General features: G+C 41.3%; 1 protein-coding gene across 4 annotated transcripts in view; it reads left to right on the top strand.

Annotated features, from left to right (window-relative positions):
• Positions 1 to 296: 296 nt before the first annotated feature.
• The window catches only part of spon1b (spondin 1b), an 81,199-nt gene continuing 59,950 nt past the window's right edge, over positions 297 to 21,545 (top strand). For all 4 annotated transcript variants that reach the window (XM_041037697.1, XM_041037696.1, XM_041037695.1 and 1 more), the window contains exons 1-3: positions 297 to 861; positions 2,083 to 2,189; positions 10,567 to 10,700. In XM_041037697.1, coding sequence (XP_040893631.1) covers positions 636 to 861; positions 2,083 to 2,189; positions 10,567 to 10,700 — 467 coding nt within the window. In that variant the 5' untranslated portion in view covers positions 297 to 635. The remainder of the gene's footprint in view (positions 862 to 2,082; positions 2,190 to 10,566; positions 10,701 to 21,545) is intronic.

The following is a 21,545-nucleotide window of genomic DNA, read 5'->3' as shown; positions in this document are numbered from 1 at the left end:
ACTATTCTGCTCACTTTTGAGTTTATGATCAGATCTAACTCCGTTATGTCTTTCAGCTCCCGTGCAGCCAATGTATAGTGAATTTAAAACGTCTTGTCGTATTTGAACAGCAGGCACAACATTTGTATTTTCCCCAAGAGGCAGCTCCAGGTGCGAAATCCACACACACAGACACAGAGCGTGTGTACTGTATGCTCGTGTGTGACACTGTGTGTGTGTGTGTGTGTGTGTGTTTTAGTGGAGGGCTGGCTCTTATTAAAGTGCGGAGCTCCAGTCTGGACCGTCCCTCTCCTCAAGTCAAAGAGCCACCCGCGTGCACCCGCGCTCGGTTATTTGGCGGCCCCCCGCTGTTCCCAGGCTCTGTCCACACCAGAGACTGATCCGGAAACAGGAGCAGCCGTTCCTCTCTCGGTTTCACCGCTGTGCGCCCCCAGACGCGCTCTTTCTTGTTCGGGATGGACTCGTCTCCTTCTCCTTGTCTTCACCTTTAGCACTGACTGTGACGCCGCTGTAGTTTGGTGGGAGTCCGTGTGGAAGGAGCTGATCCTCTGTCCACTGTTTCGCATTTCCATTACTGGGTTTTTCTTTTTGATTGGACCGGCACTTTACCTTAATCTCTGGGCTGCAGATCCGAGATGGGGATGTACTTGCATCTGCTGCTTTTGCAATACTATTTCGTCTCGAGTTTTGTGTGCAACGCCGTCGCCTTCGTTGAGGAGCCCTCCGGAGGCAGGTCGGACGGGTACTGCGGGCGGATCCTCCGGGCGCAGACCCAGGGGACCCGGAGGGATGGACACCATGAGTTCAGGCTCAGGGTAGAGGGGGACCCGGAAACCTACCAACCTGGCAGGACCTACAGAGGTAGAGTTTGTTTTCAAGAGTCCATTTGCGCAATTCGTGCGTAAACCTGCGCCAAATTTAACAAGTGGACTGTTTATGTTAGTTGGAAAAACAAAAAGTGGTCTCTGAAATTTTATCCCTCTACTTTTATTTTATGTCCAGAAAGCTTGAGTGTGTCCAGCAACCGTGTACTCGCCGACATTTTAAGTAATAGCCATAGCAATACAACATTCTTTTAGATATTGCAGCCTTGAGGACGCAAATTCCAAACTATCCAGTCAACCTACTCTGCAGGGAGAGTGGTGGTTTGATAAGGCTACTTAGTGTTATAATGTCTGACCTATATTCTCTTCCTCTCTTCTTCCTGCAGTGGACACACACACACCACACACATACTGTACATACAGCCACAGAGACACACACAGATCTGGCTCCAATTAAGCTGACCCCTATAAATTGAAAGTGAGTTTAAAAGTGAGCGTTAGGCAGTTTTCAACTGAAAATACAACTGTTTTACTCTTTGTGTTAAATCTTTTTATAAAGAAAAGTTTATTCATAAAGATTCATATAAATCTAGTTGGAAGATGGTGGGATTCTACAGTAATAAGACCTGGCATGATACAGCTTACCAAACTGGCTTCAAAAATAAGGATGATAATCAAAGGTCACCTAGTCTTCAGATCTCCCCACTGAGATCCTACGCCCGATCATGCAATTTTTTTTGGCTGTGACACCACATTTTAGCAATTCAGGGCTAAATTCTAATCAGCTATCAGAGACCTGTGAAGGACACCGCTTCCCCAAGCCTGCGCAACCTTCAAGTGATGAATAAGTTAACTTTTTAAAATCCAGATGAGATTGAAAATATTGACATCTTCCTTCTCAGTTTTAAGATAAAGGAGCTGGTATGAAAATGCAAGGTCAGGCCGTGAGGGTGAGCAGAATAAAATGACACCCACATTACAGTATATGACTCCTGTTTCTGGCCCGTTCCCTGCACCATACTTCCTTCATGGGATTTATAGCTTCTTTTTAACTCCAGAGCTAGATGCTAAACCTTTTGTTTACAGCCCTCGCTCTTCCACATTACACTGATGCTGAAAGGCTTTCAGCTTTCATATATGCTTCTCTAGCATCATCTGGGGTGACCCTGCGTCATGCAGTGTGACTCTGATGTGTAAGGCCTCATTACTGCTCAGTGCCTCTGTGGAGTAAATACATAAACCCTCTCCTCCTTCACAGTGGTCCTCCAGGCGTCCAGCCCTGCTTATTTCAGAGGTTTCACCCTCATCGCGCTGAAGGAGGGCAGAGAGGGCACCACAGATGACGACTACAGCGGCCAGTTTCAGGTAAGGATGAGCAGGTGTGGAGAGGCAAAGACAGAATATCTGCATACCGAATGTGCTCTGAGCTTTCTGCGAAAGTTTGCAAAAGATGAACTCATTTGCATGCTTTAATGCACATGGGAGTCGACTTAGCTGCTCCCTGCTGTCTTCTGATATGGAGGTTAAAGGAGGTGCTGCTGACAGATGTAACACAGCTCCCCTGGATGAAGCTAGGAAACTGAGCTCTCCTGTTGTGGCGGAGAAGAAAAGAGAATCTAGTTGCCTCTTTGGTGCAGCTCTTCCAGGGTGAGGCAGACGCGGCATCCTTCTCGCTAAGTAGCAGATATTTCCTCCAGCGGAAGAAGGAGAAAGGGAAGGAGAAGGCAGAGGAGGATATAGAGGAAGAGGCATGTGAGGACAGAGAGAAAAGAGATAAACAGAGAGAGTTGGAGAGAAAGCAGGAGAGAGATGTGAGATGTTTGGTTCAGTAGTAACACAACTCCCACTGAGCAGCAGAGAGCTCCTGAGGAGAGAGCCAGACTTCCTCAATTACCTCCTGCTCAGTGTAAACAGGAACACACATCTGTAGCTGTGTTTCCACAAGCTCATCCCAACCAGACTCTTAACAAACAGAGCAGGAGGAGGCTGCTTTCACGTAGCCAGCGGTTTGAAGAGAGGACTCAGACGATTTTCCTTCTCGGTTCCACCAGATCTCTGACTTTGAAACAAACAATCATATTTGCTGAGATTCTGTAGTAATGCTGCTTTCCCTACACGCAGACTGAACAGTGAGTGTAAGGTATTAACCCGACTCTTTATCTTAAACTATGATCCACTTTGCTGACATTGCTCTCAAAAACTTCTATTACCCCTGGGCTTCCCCTTGATGAAGGGGTAAAAGAAACTACACTGACCAAATCAGTTCCTGGTAGATGCGGTCCGATATGAAGGCTAGATATGGGAAAATCAGCGATGCGTATCCCGTGATCATCGTATGTTTATATAAATCCAAATTCATGGGACATGTAAACAGACGATGCCCTCCCTTTTGTGTAAAGTGAAGCTAGATAGTGCAGTGAGCTTTGTGTCTGATATTCACACTATATGTTTCTTGCGAGTGCATCTCTTCTTCATTTGCAAGCGTATTTTTCACCACTTAATGTGATGTAAAGTCTGACAGTGGTTCGACCTCTGCAGCTCACAGCGGCATCGCCTCTGGGTCTGCTCTCAACTTTGCCAACCACTAAATTATAATGAACAATCTTTGCGTGTTTTCACAGTGCTTTACAAATGATAAAACAACAACCGCGGTAATGAGAATAAAAACATGATGCATCAATTAAACACTAAATGACACAAGAGAATAAAAACCAACAATTAAAACAAATTGTGTGTCGGCCTGTAAAGAATTGATTTAGAGTGATTTTGCGTGAGCTCTTCAGGCAGGATAAAGAAAGTTGAGAAGCTGAGGAGTGTGTTTTCTTGTCTTGTTTCTTCTTTTCTTGTCTAGCAAATAGGTTCTCACAGCGTGTGTGTTGCATGAAAACAAAGATACTGGAGTAGCCGCATTATTTTGCTGCTCACAGTAGGACTTTTGGTTTTGTCTGAATCTGGATCAAGGAAATTTTGAGACATCTGAGTCAGTGGAAGTCAGCTGGGCGGTCACACAGTGCGGTTAACTTGCTTTTGGTTCAAACAGTTCAAACTCAAACATCTCAGCTCACTCTGCTCTATTTGATTTCTGCTCCCTGCACAATAAACACCTTACAGTCTCAACCCCAGGGTCCCAGCAGAGTCTGGAGTGAGGCTGAGATCAGGCAGTAGGCAGTGAGCAGAAAGTGGAACAGTGTGGGCTGAGCTCGAACAAAATTAAATTTGACAATCTGGCTTTGCAGTCTGTTTAACACATATTGGCAAATCCATCAGACACTTTTTGTCCTGTAATTGACAATTGACACACTTTTATCCACATATGGAAAATAATTAAGGCCTGTTGAAATGTCAAAACACCGTCAAGTGTTTAAAGAATGTATGTGAAAAGTTCTGAAAAGTTGAATGAAAGAAAAAAAAGATGTGTAATCATGATATTACGTTATAACCATACAATGTTATCTCAATATAAACTTTACTTTGGATTCATTTAGTATCAGAAATTAGTTTTAGAATGATTTCATTTATTAAATACGCCATTCTTTGTGTCCCAGTTATGTTACTGGGTCGATAAGAGAAGATGCAGCATGACATGAGTCTGGCTTTTTATCTAAATGACCTCAATCCATCAAACTCAGCGTCTCTTTATCAGCGAGGTTTACATAATAATACTTAAAATGGAGCTGAATGCAACGATTCATATTCCTGACAGTTTATTTTCCACAAGTTAATTATGCGGCTAGTTTTGCAATGTCATGATTGTTATTGTGCAGTGGCAGAGGAGCCAAATGAGCACAGTTGTGGTTCCCTGTACGGCTGTTCTCTCTCCTCGCTTTCTGGTACTGGGCTGTTTCTGGCAGCTGTCCTGGAATGTGCCCGCCTGCTGCTTTACTAAAACACCACAACGGAGAGTTGCTGCTCTTTGTTTTTTTCCTTAAGCAATAATCAGCTCTTTGTCCCTGTTACTACCATTAAAAGACTTCTGTCTTAATGTGTCAGACCTCAGAGAGCATATCTGCGAGTGTGCATCTGTGTGAATGTGCGAGACTCAGTATCCCACTGAGTCTGCAGCCATTGTCTGCTTGGAAATGTGTGTCTTTGTGCTTATATATGCACCAAACGGGCATGCTGGTATATGTGTGGGTCTGCGTGTGTGATTTTCCCAGCCCTCCTTGTGTTAGTGTGGGACGTGGGTCATATTTATCTAGGCCAGCAATGTGTTATTGCTCAGGGAGACAAACGGAGCTTGTTTGGATAAGGGGAGAGATGAGCAGACATGAGATATTATCTTCTTTTTTTTTTTCTGCACAGATTATCTAGGGTTCTGGGTTTAGCCAGGGATAAACAAACCCAATCAGTTTAAAGTGCCACAGCTAAGTCATAGGTTTTAGATAGAGGCAATTATGTAAGCCAAGCAGAGCTTAGAGGGCTTTAAAGAAAAGGACATGTAGGATGTGTGCAGGGTTGTAATGATGGTGACCTGATATGCAGCATAATCACACTGAAATGTGATCCTAAAGCAATTATTGCCTCTCTGAGTACCAAAAGATAGATACATGCTGCAGGAGGTTGAGTCTCACACCCCTCCCTGTTTTCTGATTAACAGGAGTTCGCAAGGACAAGAGTGTGCTTGTTTACTTCAAGGAACTTCCAGCGGTGCCAGAGAATAGTTTACACAACTTTTATTTATTATGCTTGACAAACTGGTTGGTTCAGATGCTCGAGGTTTGCATAAGTAATGTTGTACTCAGCGCTGATTATAGCTTATTAAATACATAATACATCAACACTATGAGGCCACTGTTTCTTACTTATCGCACTCTGTGATTCTCCAGGGATTCGGTTATGGCTCTTCAAGTGTCTGAGAAAATGAGTTCTCACAGCGATGTGATGAATCATTTTGGGATTAATATGAATTGATATGAGACATATGAGCAAAATGTATTTTTACAGTCATCCAAAACATTTTCATATAAATAAATGATCATTATAGTCGTCTGTCTCACAGATAATCAAACATAATGTTTATTCAAGCTATACCCAGAGCTTTTACTTTTGCTGTGACAAATACTTTTTGATGTGCAGAAGTGCAACACCAGTAGATAAGATAAGATAATACTTTATTAATCCTCGGAGGGAAATTTAGTGACCTTATCTTTCACCAGCTTCCCACTCGCAAATATTGTGTGCGATGGGCACCATGATCAGGCCCGAGGCACCGTAACTGGCAATGGGATATGGGATTTGTCCACGCTCACTACTGTTCACAATAATTGACAGTTGATTTGTGGGAATTTGCAAGAAAGAACATAGGTTTTTAAATAATAATACTAGGCTGAGTAAAACTACTTGCAAAAGAAAAGTAATTACCACAGTTTAGTGCCATAGAAAATGTCACCACTTCTTTTTTAGTGATTGGAAGCCAGAAGTGATTTAGAGCAACGATAGCAGTTGCAACAGCTCTGTGACTCATCCTCGGTCGAGCAGGAGCCTGTCCAGTTTATTCATGCTGTTTCTCATTGACAATAGGCTAAACAAACTGAGCAGACAAAACACTGTGGAGAGCAGAAACACATGCACTCACAAACAGGCGCGCACAAAGTCAACCATTTTCATATGCTCACGTACCCACATACACAGTGGCTGTGTTAATTTGTTCAGAGGGATATTGGCTGTGCACTTTTCTTAAGGCCTTCTTAAGGTTAAATTGTTAACATGAACCCACGATACCTTCTGAGTGAGGCTCCCTGTTGCTGTGAATAATCAGGATAACCCACAAAAATATATAAGGAGGTGGTTAAGGTTATAAAACGATCATGGTCATTGGACTATTGGTTTGACACAGGAAACTACATTGTTTTGTTGACCGGTCCACCCACCCATACCTCCTCCCTACACACGACACGTTGCCGTGTAACAGTGTCACCTGACTTCCTCCTTCGATCACGTAATCATTCCTACAGTCCCCAGAGGGCTATGTCTCGTGAAAATCCGTCGTTTGGGGGGCTGAAAAGACTGGTGCTGTTTTTCATGACCACTACATGGTGCCTAACAATGAAGCCTATCTGTGGGTTATAATAAGCTGCTTGCATAAACAACTTATGGGTTTGATTTTTAATGGAGTGACTGTCTGTGCTAGCAGTCGGAAACTAGAAACCATCTTGCGATGGCGTCACACCAGTCGTGGCAACAGGTCGTTGTGGTTGTTCAATGGAAGACACGACATGAGAGACGTTAGTTTGGCTGAACAGGTGAACTGTGCAAGATTTCTTCAATATGCCTGACTGTGTGATCCCATCACCAGATGGCCTGTTGTTTCACCTGGTGTTGTAGAGTGGACGGGAGTGGATGAAACTGAGAGACAGTGATCTGTGACTTAAAATGAATGGGGTCCATAATGGCTTCTTCCACACTTCTTACCACCTACTACCACCCTTGCTGAGACCACACTCAACTACACACCTGTAAAGTTTTGTTGCTGCGTCTTGCGCGGTTCAGAGGCTGTGGCAGTAACAAAACCTGTCCACAGACAGTCAGACAGACAGACAGAGACAGAAACACCTGCCAGATTACTCAAAACTGCTTCAGTGTTAGTTCAGGCTACAGTGGGTGTCCCCATCTCACACTCACAAGCCGAATGCTTGGTGCTTGTAAATGGCAATTGACTGTGTCATAGAAAGTCTGGCACTTCACCACTTTGTATTTGTATATCTCTGTGTGTCATTTAGTCCTTTCCCTGAGTATGCTCTTAAGTCAAGGTGACAGACTTGTGTGTTGTTGTCAGAGCTTTTCACACCAAACCCCTAATAATGTCAGAGCATTTGCACAAGAAAAACAGAAATGAGAAAAGGACATGACAGACTTAAAGAAGGAAAGGAAAGAAATCATTTGAGTTTCCTTTACTAGTAGAACAGAGACAGTCCATTTGCGTATCTAGTCTGCATGACAACGCAGACAGCACGCAAACACTTCTTGGTTTGACAGCGATGTCAGCAACACAGCTCATAGAAACTTTTTAAATCTCTCTTAAATTGACCTCTATGGAGCGATATAGCACTAAAATGTGGATATAACTGTAAAAACTGGATTTTAAAAAGAGCTTTGGGGTCATTTTTATATTAAACAGACCCCATGAACAAGACTCTCCCTCTTCGCCAATGTTGTTTTGTGTAATTGAATGCCAAAAGCCACAAAATTGGCTCCATTTGCTAGGAAATAAACCTACACACACACACACACACACATACAGTCACTTTCTTACAGAGAAGCTGTTTGGATACGTGACACTGCTGCCTGGGCTGGATGGCTCAGACACAAAATGTAATATGATGCAATATTGGTGATAGCCCCAAGATCTCAGTGGTATTCTGCAGTAATAGTACTGCTTTGATTGATGGAAAGCTCAAGGCAAAGTGTTGGCGCCTCCGAGGTCTTCATCAAGACAAGAGAACTTGGTTACATTCTGAAATAAGCTCATCTTCAAGAGCTGACGTGACATTTCAATCTATCTGTCTGTCTGTTTTTCTCTGGAAAAGTTTCATCCCTGCACTCAAGTCCCAGAGGTTTCAACTGTATTCACTCCTTTGTAACTGCTTTGCATTTAATTACAAACCTGCAATGTGTGTGTACACACCGAGCAACAAACACACACACACGCACACACACACACACACTAATATCACTCTTATTGTCAGTCTTCTCCAGGGATCCTGGGTGTTTGTTAAAGCCTGGGTTTGCCTTGTCTGTCTCCCGCTCTGTCTCTTTGTGTGTGTGAAGATGATGATGTGTGTGTGTGTGTGTGTGTGTGTGTGTGTGTGTGTGTGTGTGTGTGTCTGTGTGTCTGTGTGTCTGTGTGTGTTTGAACAGGGCTGTGCATTTGCTTGTGCACTCTGAAGCATCTGTGTTTACCGTCTCAACAGAGAGCGAGAGATTGAGAGAGAGAGATTGAGATAGACAAACCGTGGACACACACAGACATGCCAGCCTCTGCAGTGAAAACAAACGCTCCTTTGCCAGTCTTCCCACACTCCCTCTCTCCCTCTATCTGTCTGTCTCTCTTTCTGTCGGTCCTTTTATCTCTCATACATTCCCCGTAACAAGTGATGGCTTTAGACTTAAATGTGCCTAAGTTGTTAGAAATCCTAATGTGGGACTTGTGAATCGTGAATTCAGACTTGCTGTACGTGTCCTAACGTGGCAGTAACAGTCTTAACTTGGAACTGGACTGTCATGAATGTTGTCCTGCTTTAGGACTTGATTGTACAAATTGTATTATTATTATTATTATTGTTATTATTATTATTGTTATTATTATTGTTATCAACTCAACAATCTCCATCTCATATTTATTTATTTATGTAGGTATATTTTTTAATTTTTTTACAGCAGCTATTTTCTTGTCTCATAGTTATTCTACCTTATTTAAATCTTGTTCTGGCCATATTGGCCTCTTACTTATATCTCACTTTCACTTATTGTACTGTATCCCTGCTGTTGCTAAATGCAATTTCCCCACTGAGGGACTAATAAAGGATTCTCTTATCTTATCTTATTATTATTATTGTACTGCAGGGCTGTCAAGTAGACAAATCTAGCCTGATGGATGGACACTTGTCCTATCCATGCACTCTGTCACTGTGGTGTGATTGCTCTAGATGTTAAGTGTGTACGTACACGTCTGAGTCGACAGCATTATTACAGAAAATCAGCTGTATTTTTTTCACGTCTAGACAGCAGCTCTGTATTTAAGTATTATTCTTGTGTAGCTTGTTTCAAATTATCTTTTAAGCCCTAATATCTCCATTTTCCCGTCTCTTACAAAACTCTTTGTGTCTGTCTTTTCCTTAAGTCTTTACTTTCCTCTTCTTTTATGTTTTGCTCTCTTTTTTCCCCTGCTCTCTGTCTCCCTTTCTCTTCCTATTCCTTTTAGCCAGTTGTTTGTCTGCGTTTGACTGACAGAACCTCAGTCCTACAAAGTAAACCAAACTCTGAATAAGACAGAAATAAAAAAAGTATTTCTAGAAAATACTTTTGTCCCTGTTTTAATGTCCTTCCAAGAGGTTGGGACCGGGTGTTAGGTCATTGTTATTGTTAAGCCGAGGCAGCTGGAAAACACTAGCTACAAGGTCATAGGCCCTGGGCGTCTGTGTGTGTGTCTGTCTCTGTGTGTTTTTAGTCTTGAAAGCGTCTGAAAAGGTCCAAGTGCCGAGGGGAACTGGCTAGACACATCTTGAAAACACAAGATGGTTATTATCCAAAGCCTCACTTAGGGACTTTTAGAGTTGTCCTCTTTCACACAACTTTGCTGCCGGTTCAAGCTGGTGTCAAAAACACTTTGCAACGTCATCAAATCAGAAACAAAGACCGATCACATTATTCTTATACGTGGTCTTAATATTGGGCACAGTTTATTTATTCTTCCATGTTTTTCCTTTTTCAAAACTGTGAGCAAAGATCCTGTCTGAGTGGAGAATACAAATGTCAGCCATGTATTGCATTTGCTACCTGAATAACATCTGTTTCAAGCAAATAATATTGATCTCTGGTAGAAAGGTGCAGTTGTGGGTTTGCACCGCAAGGCCAGCTGCTTCCTGTAGCAATGGTTTTATAATCCACTGCTTGGGATGGTTGGGTTCCTCAGTTTCAGGCCTCCATATTCAGAATTCCTGCGTTTTAATTCAAAAACATCAGAGTGATATATTCAAAAGCCACGTCATTTTTAATACTAAATACTCCATTCTTTTGTTTCTAGATCATTGATGAGGAGGACACACAGTTCTTAACCAACTGTCCCCCTGCTGTGACGGAAAGCACACCTCGCAGACGCACCAGGATACAGGTGTTCTGGACAGCGCCACCCTCTGGGACTGGCTGCGTTATACTGAAGTGAGTTTCATTTTTTGTCTAATTATTTTCCTATCTTTAAATAAGATTATACTTTGGACATCACAGTGAAGATTTAACCCATTTTGTGTTGTTTTTTTTTTAAATCGAGTCACCTCATACGGTACCGTTGCGAGTGGGACAGTTTTGAAAAGTCAACAGTTGCAACAGATTTGAAAGTCATTTACTAAAAAGCCTGACATTAATGAGCTATGCTCACAAAAGGAAGGAAAACAAGTAGATGTCTGAAAGAAAGGAAATCCATCTAAAACCATATGGTGTGCTTTGAATAATGTGAAGTACTGGAAAGCAGCTTATAAGCCACCGTTATGATCTGTGGAGTTACATGTGCTTTTTTCACACAAGAACACTTTATCTAGAGTTTCTTCTTTTTTTTTTTTGTTAACTTGCACAAAGCAAAAAACCCTGAAATCTGGACGGCTGCACCACCAATGAACACTGCTCCCTGGCATGGTCATTGTTGTTTTTACAGACAGTCATTATTGGCCATAGAAAGCACAATAAGTAAGCTAATGCCAGGTGTTTCTCCAGAAAGGCACCAGCTCTACAACTAAGAGACAGATGATGATTATGGGGGCAATTTGTGGTTTGAAGCAGGTGTGACTTAAAATCTGCACAGCGTTATTTCAAGAGTGAGTGTGTGTGTGTGTGTGTGTGTGAGTGTGTGTGTGTGTGTGTGTGCTTAGTTTTTTCTCACTGTGTGAAATGGCAGCCAGAACTTCAAGGATTCTCTGAAACTCTGAATTCCTTAAAATTTCCTTTACATGGTATCAGATCAGACGGCTGATATTAACGCAGCATATTCACTCTGGTTTTCATGGTTTCATCTCTGTCAGTCATTTAAAAGGTTCCTGAAATGGCTGTGAGACTGCTTGTTTTTTTCAGTGATTTCTGGGTTTCCTCATAAAAAAAAAAGATGGTGGGGTGATAGTAGCGATGGAGTGGCAGTTGAGAATATGTGTATGAATTAATATTAATGAATATGAATATTAATAATAGGAAGGACATGAGTTTGACGTTCAAACTTCGAGCCCAACCAATAATTCTGCCAGGCCAAGACCACCCGATGTTGACTCTTCACAGATGTACCAGTATTAGCTTATTAGTCCGACAGTAATAAATAAGAAAATGCAGCACAGAAATTGAAAAACATGTTTCTGGCAATTTTGAAACTGTTGTTATTATTTTTTTGTTTATTTTTAAATTGTAAAATCTCCTGCATTGCACATATCTTAGTAAATATACTGAGTGGGATCCTTATCAAAATGCTTGGTGGGACGGCATTCATACCTTATACCACCTTATAAAGTAGTACTAACTTTTACACATATCAAGTAGACACAGCATTCACCTGATGCTGATAGCGTTTTGGTCTCCATGTGCTCCTGAGAAAAAATATTTGGCTACTTAGCTTGTAAATTAGCTAAGATGTTCACCAGCTAGTCACTAACTGTCTGTATGCTGCATTGCGCTGTCCTGATAGGATATAGTGGGTTTATCCGACATGTTTTACTGAAAACAGCTGCCTGCTGCAGCTGAAAACAAGGAGTCGGGTGATAATTCTCAGGGTTGCAGTCTTTTGGCCCACTGTTGATATATAAGTATTGATTAGTGCAGCTTTAACTCTCAGTTATCAATATCAGTATCTGCCTCCTGGTCAATGATTACCATGGAGTCATTGTCTACCTGGTAGAGGACCGTTAGCCACCTGTCCCACATGTGAAGAACGTATTTTTTCACCGCAGACATCAGAGCATGTGTTCGTTTGACGTTCGATGTTCGCGAAATTGGTTTCAGTGTAAGTGGAGACATACACATCTCACAAAGCTGTCATAAGATTACACAATGGATGGAAAATTACTTTAAATGGACCTGAGTACAAAGGGCATAATATTTACATAAATATTAAAGTCTAATGCACAATATATAGTCAACCAGAGTTGATGTGAAGCCATTCTGGAGATCATATGAGACTAAGGCTGATGATGATGAGCTGGTAACTTGTGTCTGTGAGGACGTTTTATCTCTAACTGTTCTCACAGATGGAAACAAACTTTAAGCAAGGCAAAAAATTTTTTTTAAATTCTTGATTAAAAGTTTTTGTGCAGCCACACCTCTAACAGACTCTCTGTGTTTTATATTTGCAGAAACTATAATGTTGCATATTTCTATTTAACGTTCAGCTACACTGTGGTTTGAATTTGATTGAACACAGAGGAGTGCAGTCAAGTCTGTGCTTAGCCCCTGGACTAAAATACTTTGGTGCTCATGTTTTGTTGAACACATTAATTTTTAATGTTGTTCTTACAAGAGCCATGGGTTGTTGTGGAATTAAGAGAAAAAAAAGTGAGGTAGGATGCCAAGAAGACAGAGCACTGACATCAGAAATAAGGAAATGATTTTTACTCGCAGTGACTATGATTTATGCTTGTACAAAAGTTATATTGTCTGATTTCTTACAATTAATACACAATGAAGTGTGTCTCGCCTGTGCGAGAACAAACAAATCTTATGTGAGCTCATACAGCTACAGTGAGTTATGGCAATATGTAGCTGCTAGTCGCTTTTTGACGAATGGAGAATGAACTCAGCGTGAACATGGCTCTGAAACTGTTTCTCCCTCTGTCTGTCTCTCTCCCTGTTTTTCTACAGTGCTGCCGTTTCCCTCTCTCTCCCTCGTTTCCATCCCTGACAGACATCTCTTCCTCCTCTGAGATGCTATAACTTGCCCTTACCCTTACTTTTAATTTACCTGCTGCTGTATGACAGATGGCACGTAGCCATCCCAGTGTTTGCTAGTTCAATAAATCTAGCCCTGCGTAGGGGAACATCTGCTATGCAAATTCACCTCGTATTACTGTCACTTTTCTCTGTCAGCGGTTAGATAGAGATTTAGCATTACCTCATCCAACATGTATGCCTTTCTTTCTGTCTGTCTTCCTCCTTAACTGTCCGCTCTTTGCTGGCGTAACTTGCTTCTCACTTGATCTTTGTTCAGACTGTTTTCCTGCTTTTCCCATGGTGCTACTGGCGCCGTCTTCAGAGGCAAATTCATGCCAGTCAGGGAGACATTTTGCAGTAGGTCTGTGCTAAGAGACATCGCTTTAGTGGACAACATTAGCATCTGTCTCCAGTGAATCACGCCTTTTTGTATTGGCCAGTGTCAAGTTAAAAGAGAATGTAACGATGAATCTTCACACCAAACTGCACATTTTCGTATCCCACATCGTCCTGCACCATGGGAATATATTTCTTCTTCTCCTCTCTTTATCTTGCAGTCCGTGTCTCTCTTCTACCCAGCTCTCTGACTATATGTTGCCCGTCCAGGTCGCCAGGCACATGTCTCTCAGCTCATTCCAAGAAGCTTCAAAAACAAATCCTTACAGTTGGGAGTGTTCCAGTACCTTTGCTGTGTTGTGGGAATCTCATTGGTTCCCTTCATGAGTGGAGCAGGCCTCCGGGACTGTGTTTTCAATTTGATGCCAACTTCAACACCTGCTATTTCAGAATCAGTGCAATTATATTTTTGGAGGAGGAGTGACAAAGCTCTTAGTGACAGCTGTAGCGCTTAAACAGAGGGACTAGTTTTTATTACAAGATCAGATAGTGGAGCTTGATTGTTTTCTTTTTCCCTGGTGACCAACCAACCAATCATAATATGAATCTTCTCATCGACCTAATTGTCTGTAAGATTTTTTCTAGCCTCATAGATTTGTCAACGTTCAGGATCCAGTGGATTCTTGTCCTTTTTAAGGATCAAGGAAATGAGAGCAAGTTATGAGGCTGGCATCCCATTCTAATTCCTTCAGTTTAAACCTTTGTTACAATTGGTGCTAATAAATCTATATCATTCTTATAATATTCTACTGAGAAACCATCTAAACCTGAGGATTTCCCCATTTTCTTAGACTGAATAACCCCCAACCTCTGATTCAGTAATTGGTTCCTCAGTCTCCTGTGTCTGATCCAAAAACACCAGGGGAAGTTCAGTCTTTGGAAAGAAGGTTTTTACTTTGCTCTTATTTATCTCAGTGTGTGAGGAGTACAGATTTAAATAAAACTTCAGATCAGTGTCACATGTCTTAATAAGTACCTCTCCATTTTCAGTTCTGACACCTGGGCTGACGTGATCTCTTTTTTTGTTAAAGTTGCCTTGATTTTTCCCAATTCTCAAAGAAATTTGCCGTCATCCTAAAATAACATATTCTGCTTTTTTATTATTAAATTCTTTCATATCTTTTAATTTAAGTTTTAATTTACAAACATTTTTAAATAACTATCGTCTTTTTTCTTTGTTAGAATATGCAGTGATTATGCCCCTAATAACAGCTTTGGATGATTCTCAAACAGTGCAGATTTTTTCTCAGGGGATCCGATGTTTACCTGGAAGAAGAACTTAATGTTTTCATCAAACATTTCTTTAAATAGTGAGTCCTGGAATAAAGAGGTATTGTGTCTCCATCTGTTCATCTGTCACTGAGTCCTCCCCAGTTGATATAGGAAGCTCCACTGTTACATGGTCAGTAAGTGAAATAATCCCAATTTTGAAATCACTGCTGGAGCCAATTAGAGTTTTAGTAATAATAAAAAACAAACAAAATTCTTGAATGAGATTTATGTTTATGAAAGAAAATTCAGAAATCAGTTCTATCCATTTTTTTTAAGCCGACCCACTCAGTTCCAATGACTGCATAATTCCCAGTGTTCAGCAAAGAAGCAAAGATTTCCAGTTATTTCCATTGATCTGCACAAGGAGTTTCAGTCCCCAGAGGAAACAAACTCAGTTGTAGACGGTCATATTCCACGAAGTAGCTGCTGAAGTGGATAAACCCAATGAGTTAGATGTAGCCCTATTTAAGATTCCACTCTTTTATGATCACTGACTGTGACACTCCACTTTGGGGACTGAATTTCTTTTTTCCCTAAACTTCACTCAGTGAAGTGAAGTGATGTGAAAGCCGAACACCTGAAAGAAGTCAGCTGTTAAACACTCTCATCAGTGTCTTGGCAAGCAGAACATGTCAGCAGCTTTTAAATAGCACCCTCCAACATGTGCTATCTCTGCTCGTCTCAGCCGTTACTGGCACTGGAACTAACAACAACTTCAAGATACAATGTGCAACTTTTCTCCTCGAGGCAGGAAGTGTACTGTCAGGCCTGCCCTCCTCCTCCTCCTCAGTTAGTCAAGTTTCACCCCAACTCTTGTCATTTACCCAGCAGAGCTGTCTGCCTTAAAACAACATGTAGCCTGAGGCCGAGGGAAACAGCAACTGTAAAACCTCTACAGGCCCTGAAGAAGTCCACGCTGACGCTTTACTTTTAACTTCTCTGACACATATTTAGCTTTGCTGCGTTTATTTTTGAGACTGCATCTCTCCATCTTCCTGTTCTTGCAACACACCGAGGTTTCGGTTTTAATGTAAATGGGGAATTCAGCTTGAACACACAAGTTCGCAAACAATCACAAATTGATCGTTTATGTACTATTGACTTAATGTTTAGTACAACAATGTGTATGTTATCTTCTATAACAGCTTTGTTGAGATTTTATTTGGCTGCTTACCACAAGTAAAAAGAGAAGCTCTGTTCAAATTGTAAAAAAGAAAAAAAAAGAGAGTTGTTTATAGTCAGTTCAAATGTGATTGTGTTCATTTACCCATGAGTAAGATTGATTTAGATAGAACTAAATTTATAACTACCTTTAACTCAAAGATTCAATTTCAGTCTGTAACCACATTTAGTTTTTAGCCTTGATTTAATGTCATCTATAATTTATGACATCTTCTTTTAGCAGCATTCGACTCTTTTCTTAACCACAAAGCAAAGTTGTTTAGATGCAAACACTGATATGTGATTCTACCCTCAGAAATTTACACAGTTTCAAAAGAACACAACTCGCACTCACACACACTGAGCTTTGAAATTTTCCCCCAACCTCAGGTTTGACAACCTTCACAGATGAAAACAGTTGGTACTAGAAACTCTAGACCATATAGTCAAAACAACATGATTACATTTCTGTTTCATGGGAAAACTGTCAAATCTCTGCTTTAATAGTGCTGAATTCCTCCTTTCTCCATCTTCAAAGCATCGTTCAATTTCAGCTGCCACAAGTTACAAGGAGAATTTTCTGCAGAAAGAAATTTTTATATTTCTGCCTTGTTTTGACTTTTATCTTTTGTGAGCGTGATGTGCCTGTATACAAAAGCTCCTCAGGCTGCGGGAGCGTGTACGTACGAGATTGTGCACGTCAGTGAGAAAGACTGTGTGCTTGCGTTTGTGTACTTTCCACACCAGGTCACCAGGGTCCTTGCGGTTGTTCTGATGAGCTCAGCCCAAATCTGTTCTTTAATCTGCAGAAACTCCTGAAAAGTCTTTGGGTGTCTGGAAACGTTACCGCCCGAAGCTAAAAGTTACAGGGAGAGATGAGAGAAAAGTGAGCAGAAAGAGCAACAGCAAAACTTGGATTGGAAAACAGTCCACCTCATGACTGTTTTCCAATCCAAGTGCTGTCCTGTTGATCACTTCTCCTCATCTCGTTATCAAGTTTACTCTTATGTTTCTCTTCTCACTCCATCACTGCCCTCTGGCCATCTGTTCATCACATTTTCACCTCACATCGACCTCCCACTCAATCTTCCCATCAGTATTCCGGTGCTGCTGCTGGGACGACTCCGGGAGGAGGAAGAGGCCACTAAGTCGCCTGCTCACTCAGTGACAACACAAACCTTACCGGACTCTGAAGCTGTTTGAGAGCTGCGTTTAAACTAGGGTTCAGCATTTTCAAGCAGAAATACTGTCTGATATTCACTGGAAATTATTCAACCATTTTTCAAACCCCCTGTTTTTGTGTGTGCGTGCTGCACACACACTCACAGACAGAGAGAGAGAGACCAATTTATGCTTTCCACTACTCTGGCAAATTAGCAATGCTGAATACTTGTGGTAGACTTATGATGTGTTAGCTTTACCTGGCAGAGTTTACTCTGCACCTCATTTATTTGTTTTGTTTTGTTTTTTTTTTTTTGAAGGAGTTCCACACACAACTTTCTGATGGCTGTTGTAGTCTTTGCCTTTGAATGAGTCTCCTCCCGGTACAGTCGCTTCTAACATCACAGCACCACAGGCTTTACCACCACCTGGTAGTCCTGCTTCCTTCTCCTTCTTCTTTTGTGGTTTAATGGCAGTTGGCATACAGCTTTTAGGTGCATTACTGCCATCTTCTGGCAGTAGCAACGCCTACCAAGTGCCCCTAAAAACAAGGGAAAATATTTAACACAGGACAATAGTTGCATAAAGTCTTTGATTTTTTTCATAATGAAATGATTCAAGAATTTGAAAATCATGACCTATACCTAATCTAAACTCTTTTGTCTTGATGCAATCAGAAACAAACAAGCCTTTTGTATTGATCAAAGGACTAGATTACTTCAAGTATGATGAGCTGTCAGAAGTCACTGCTGCCGGGTTGCGTGGCCATCAGGCTTTATGTACATGTCATCTCAGCAGCCTGGAGTCTGGATCCTAATATGTTACACAAAATCATATCCACTGACAAAGCCAAATGTGGCAAAGCCAAATCGAATTGATCTATCCAACCTATCCAAACTATGATTAAAGGAAGCAGCATGTTGTGAAAACACACAGCACAGCTCGCAGGTGAGGAGCTACATTTTGATGTAAAACTGAGTTGACTTCATCAGCTGGTATCTTTTACAACTATTTTGATGGAAATGTTATGTATTTTCTTTTGGTGTCATTTAGGCAGTGCTATTTTTGGTCTCCCTTTTTTCCACCTCAGATCTCAGTTCAGTTATAAAAGTAGTATAACCAACAAACTTGCTCAGTTGTAGCAGCCTCAGCTGTTTTCTCTGAACTTTCGGCTAGTGAAAATTCTAGCTATTTTATTGATGAAGAACTGTATTGTATTCAGACTGAAGGCAAAGCAAATAGCCACTGGGCTGAGTTTATTCTCCCCAAATAGTCTATGTACCAACTGTATTTTAGCTTTCAGCCCTTTGCTTTTTCATTCTTTCTCCTCCATCGGTACATTTATAAATTGGTGTCCATTTGCTTCTTACTTTGTGTTTACTTTAAACAGATCAGAGGTGAATGTAATTTAGTGTATGAGTTTTAGAATATAAAACAAGAAGTCAAACTTTCCCCAGAATGTGATTTTGATTTATTTCGTAGGACCTGCACTGTAAGACATGACACAGGAATTTAGCAGAATCAGCTAATAATGAGGTAACTTAATGGTGACTGAGCTTATGGTTGACTGATAAAAGCAATATTCCAATCTTTGCAGTATCATGAACTGGGTGTTTGTGGTGACATTCCTGGAACTGCGAATGCAAACTGAACGTTTGCTGCTGACTTTTATTATGAAGCAGTCACAGGAAATGCAATGTGTTTGTCAGCGAGCTTGCATCTACAAAACAAAACAAAACAGCTGTAATTTTTGGCTTTTTTTGGACAGCGGATCAGTTTGAAATTTTGCAGTGAGTAATGAAACACAAAGGGTCAGCACTGAGCTGAGGTCACCGAGGGCAACAGGCGGCAGACTCAGGCTGTGTGCGGCGTCAGATCACAGTTGCTCACTAAACAGTGGAAAAAGGCAAAAAAACGTATCTAACTATAAACGGAGGAATCTCTGTCAGTATTTTTATTTTTTTTGACAACAGCTAATCTGATTGACTTTTGCCGAAGGTCGAATATGCAATAACATATATTTATTTATTTTTTAACAGCAGCACAGGTGAAACAGCAAACCACAGGTGAAACCTAACTAGCAACAACAGCAAATTTACAATTGGCGCCCTTTTATACTGCGTAGGTAGGTAGGTGTAATAGCTCGGTTTCAGTCACGTGATCATGATGACGCACGTAGGCGGAGCGATTTCACATGGACGGCAGGAAGTAAGTTACACGTCAAAGCCAATGGAGGAAATAGCAGAGAGTCCGTATTGTACGGGTTTGGATCCCGTGTCGAGACGGATATACACACAATTAACCAAACAATATGTTGGACGAAGAGCTCATGAAGATGAGCGAGTTTTCAACGGACGTTAAAGATTTGCCGACAATCGAGGTTGCTGAGATCACCCATTATCTCGTACTTCAGACCTCTTATTATACGAAACAGCAAATGAAAGCCTACAAAAGCCTGGAGGCATATAACTTTTTTTTGTGAGCGGGTGGGTCCGCAACCTTGTTACCAAACGGCTCCAAGACGATTATCGTTTGGTCTTCGCCAGGGTGAGTGTTTATTCTTATACTGGTTATGTATAAGCTAGCAGCTAGCAATAGCGGCTATAATGTCAACAAACACATCTTACAGGGATATCTGAATTTGGCGCCGCTGCGTCGTGAAGTCACGCAAAACCCACCTATTGGATGAATACAATCCCAGGTGTTACCAAATATACATTTATAAACATAAATGACTAATATGAAAATATGATTATTATATTTAACAAAAATATTTAAAATATTGCTGTAATACTGCTGTAATCTAAACCCCAAAACAAACACCATAAATATATTTACAATAAATATATACATAAGGCAATTTCCAGACTCCCCCCTTTCTTGTCCTGCCACTTGGTCGCGCCCGGAACGTTCTTAATACGGTCCGCTGACCCAAGGGACTCTTTCCAGCGGCGCACCAAGCTGCACGCACGCCCGTGCCCCTGTGATTTTTATTTTTCTCACCTCCAATATTTATCACAGTTGAGTATATCCTTATTTTACTTACACGTCAGCATTTACCCATCAAATCCCCAAGCTAACCTTTATTGAATTTTTTTTTTTTTTTTTTTTTTGAATTTTCAACATAAATAACTAGCTGATTTGCACTTTTAGAATAGAATAGAATAGAATAGAGTTTTATTTGCCATTTGCACAGATACACTGCAGTACATGTGCATAGAAATTCTTGTGCATCCCTCCCCAGAGTCAAGCTTAAGGTTTAAATAATACAGTAAAATAAGAAATAAAATAAAACAACCAAGAAATAAATAATACAAAAGAGGAGCAAGATAGTGCACTTAAAATACTGGAAGATTCTTAAGAAAATTAAGAATATTAGGTGCCTAATATAGGCACACTGTCACTTCCTGTATGTGATGTTTCACATGGTGATCTTAACAGGCATATTGCACATGGTGATATTGCAATTTTTTTTAGAATATTTTTGAATTGTTTCACATGGTGAATATAAAGACATATTGCACATAGTAATACCAGATTGTTTTTTGACATGGTTTTTTGCACGTTGTCAGGGTTATGCTATGTAGTAGCTTCTTCCCTCCTTAATGTCCTGTGCCACTGTTCTGACAGTGGCTGGGAAGAAGCTGTTGTGGAGGCGGGCTCTGTGGGCACTGATGCTCACCGGCCTGCGATGCCTCAGGTTGTAGCCTGAGTCCACCCATTGAAACAAAGCACGAGCTGGATGGTGTTTGTCTTTCAAGATGCTCTGTGCTTTGCGTCTGCAGCGCTCGGTGTAGATGGAGTCCATGGTTGGAAGGCTGCATCCAGTGACCCTTTCTGCAGCTTTTATGACTCGTTGAAGCGACTTCCTCTCAGCCAGCGTGGTGTTACCGTACCATACTGTGATGGCACTGGTGAGGATGCTTTCAACGAGTCCTCTGTAGGCTTGGATGAGCGGCTGGCGTCCAAGTCCCGCCTTCCTCAGCACTCTGATGAAGTGCAGTCTCTGCTGGGCTTTTCTCACTACCAATGTGGAGTTTTTGGCCCAGCTGAGATTCTCAGAGATGAGCAGGCCGAGGAACTTGTGGCTGTCGGTTCGCTCCACCATAGTCCCTT

The sequence above is a fragment of the Toxotes jaculatrix genome, chromosome 5 (assembly GCF_017976425.1).
Source record: "Toxotes jaculatrix isolate fToxJac2 chromosome 5, fToxJac2.pri, whole genome shotgun sequence".
In the NCBI taxonomy this organism is placed as follows: Eukaryota; Metazoa; Chordata; class Actinopteri; family Toxotidae; genus Toxotes; species Toxotes jaculatrix.
This window is presented reverse-complemented; position numbering and strand designations above follow the sequence as displayed.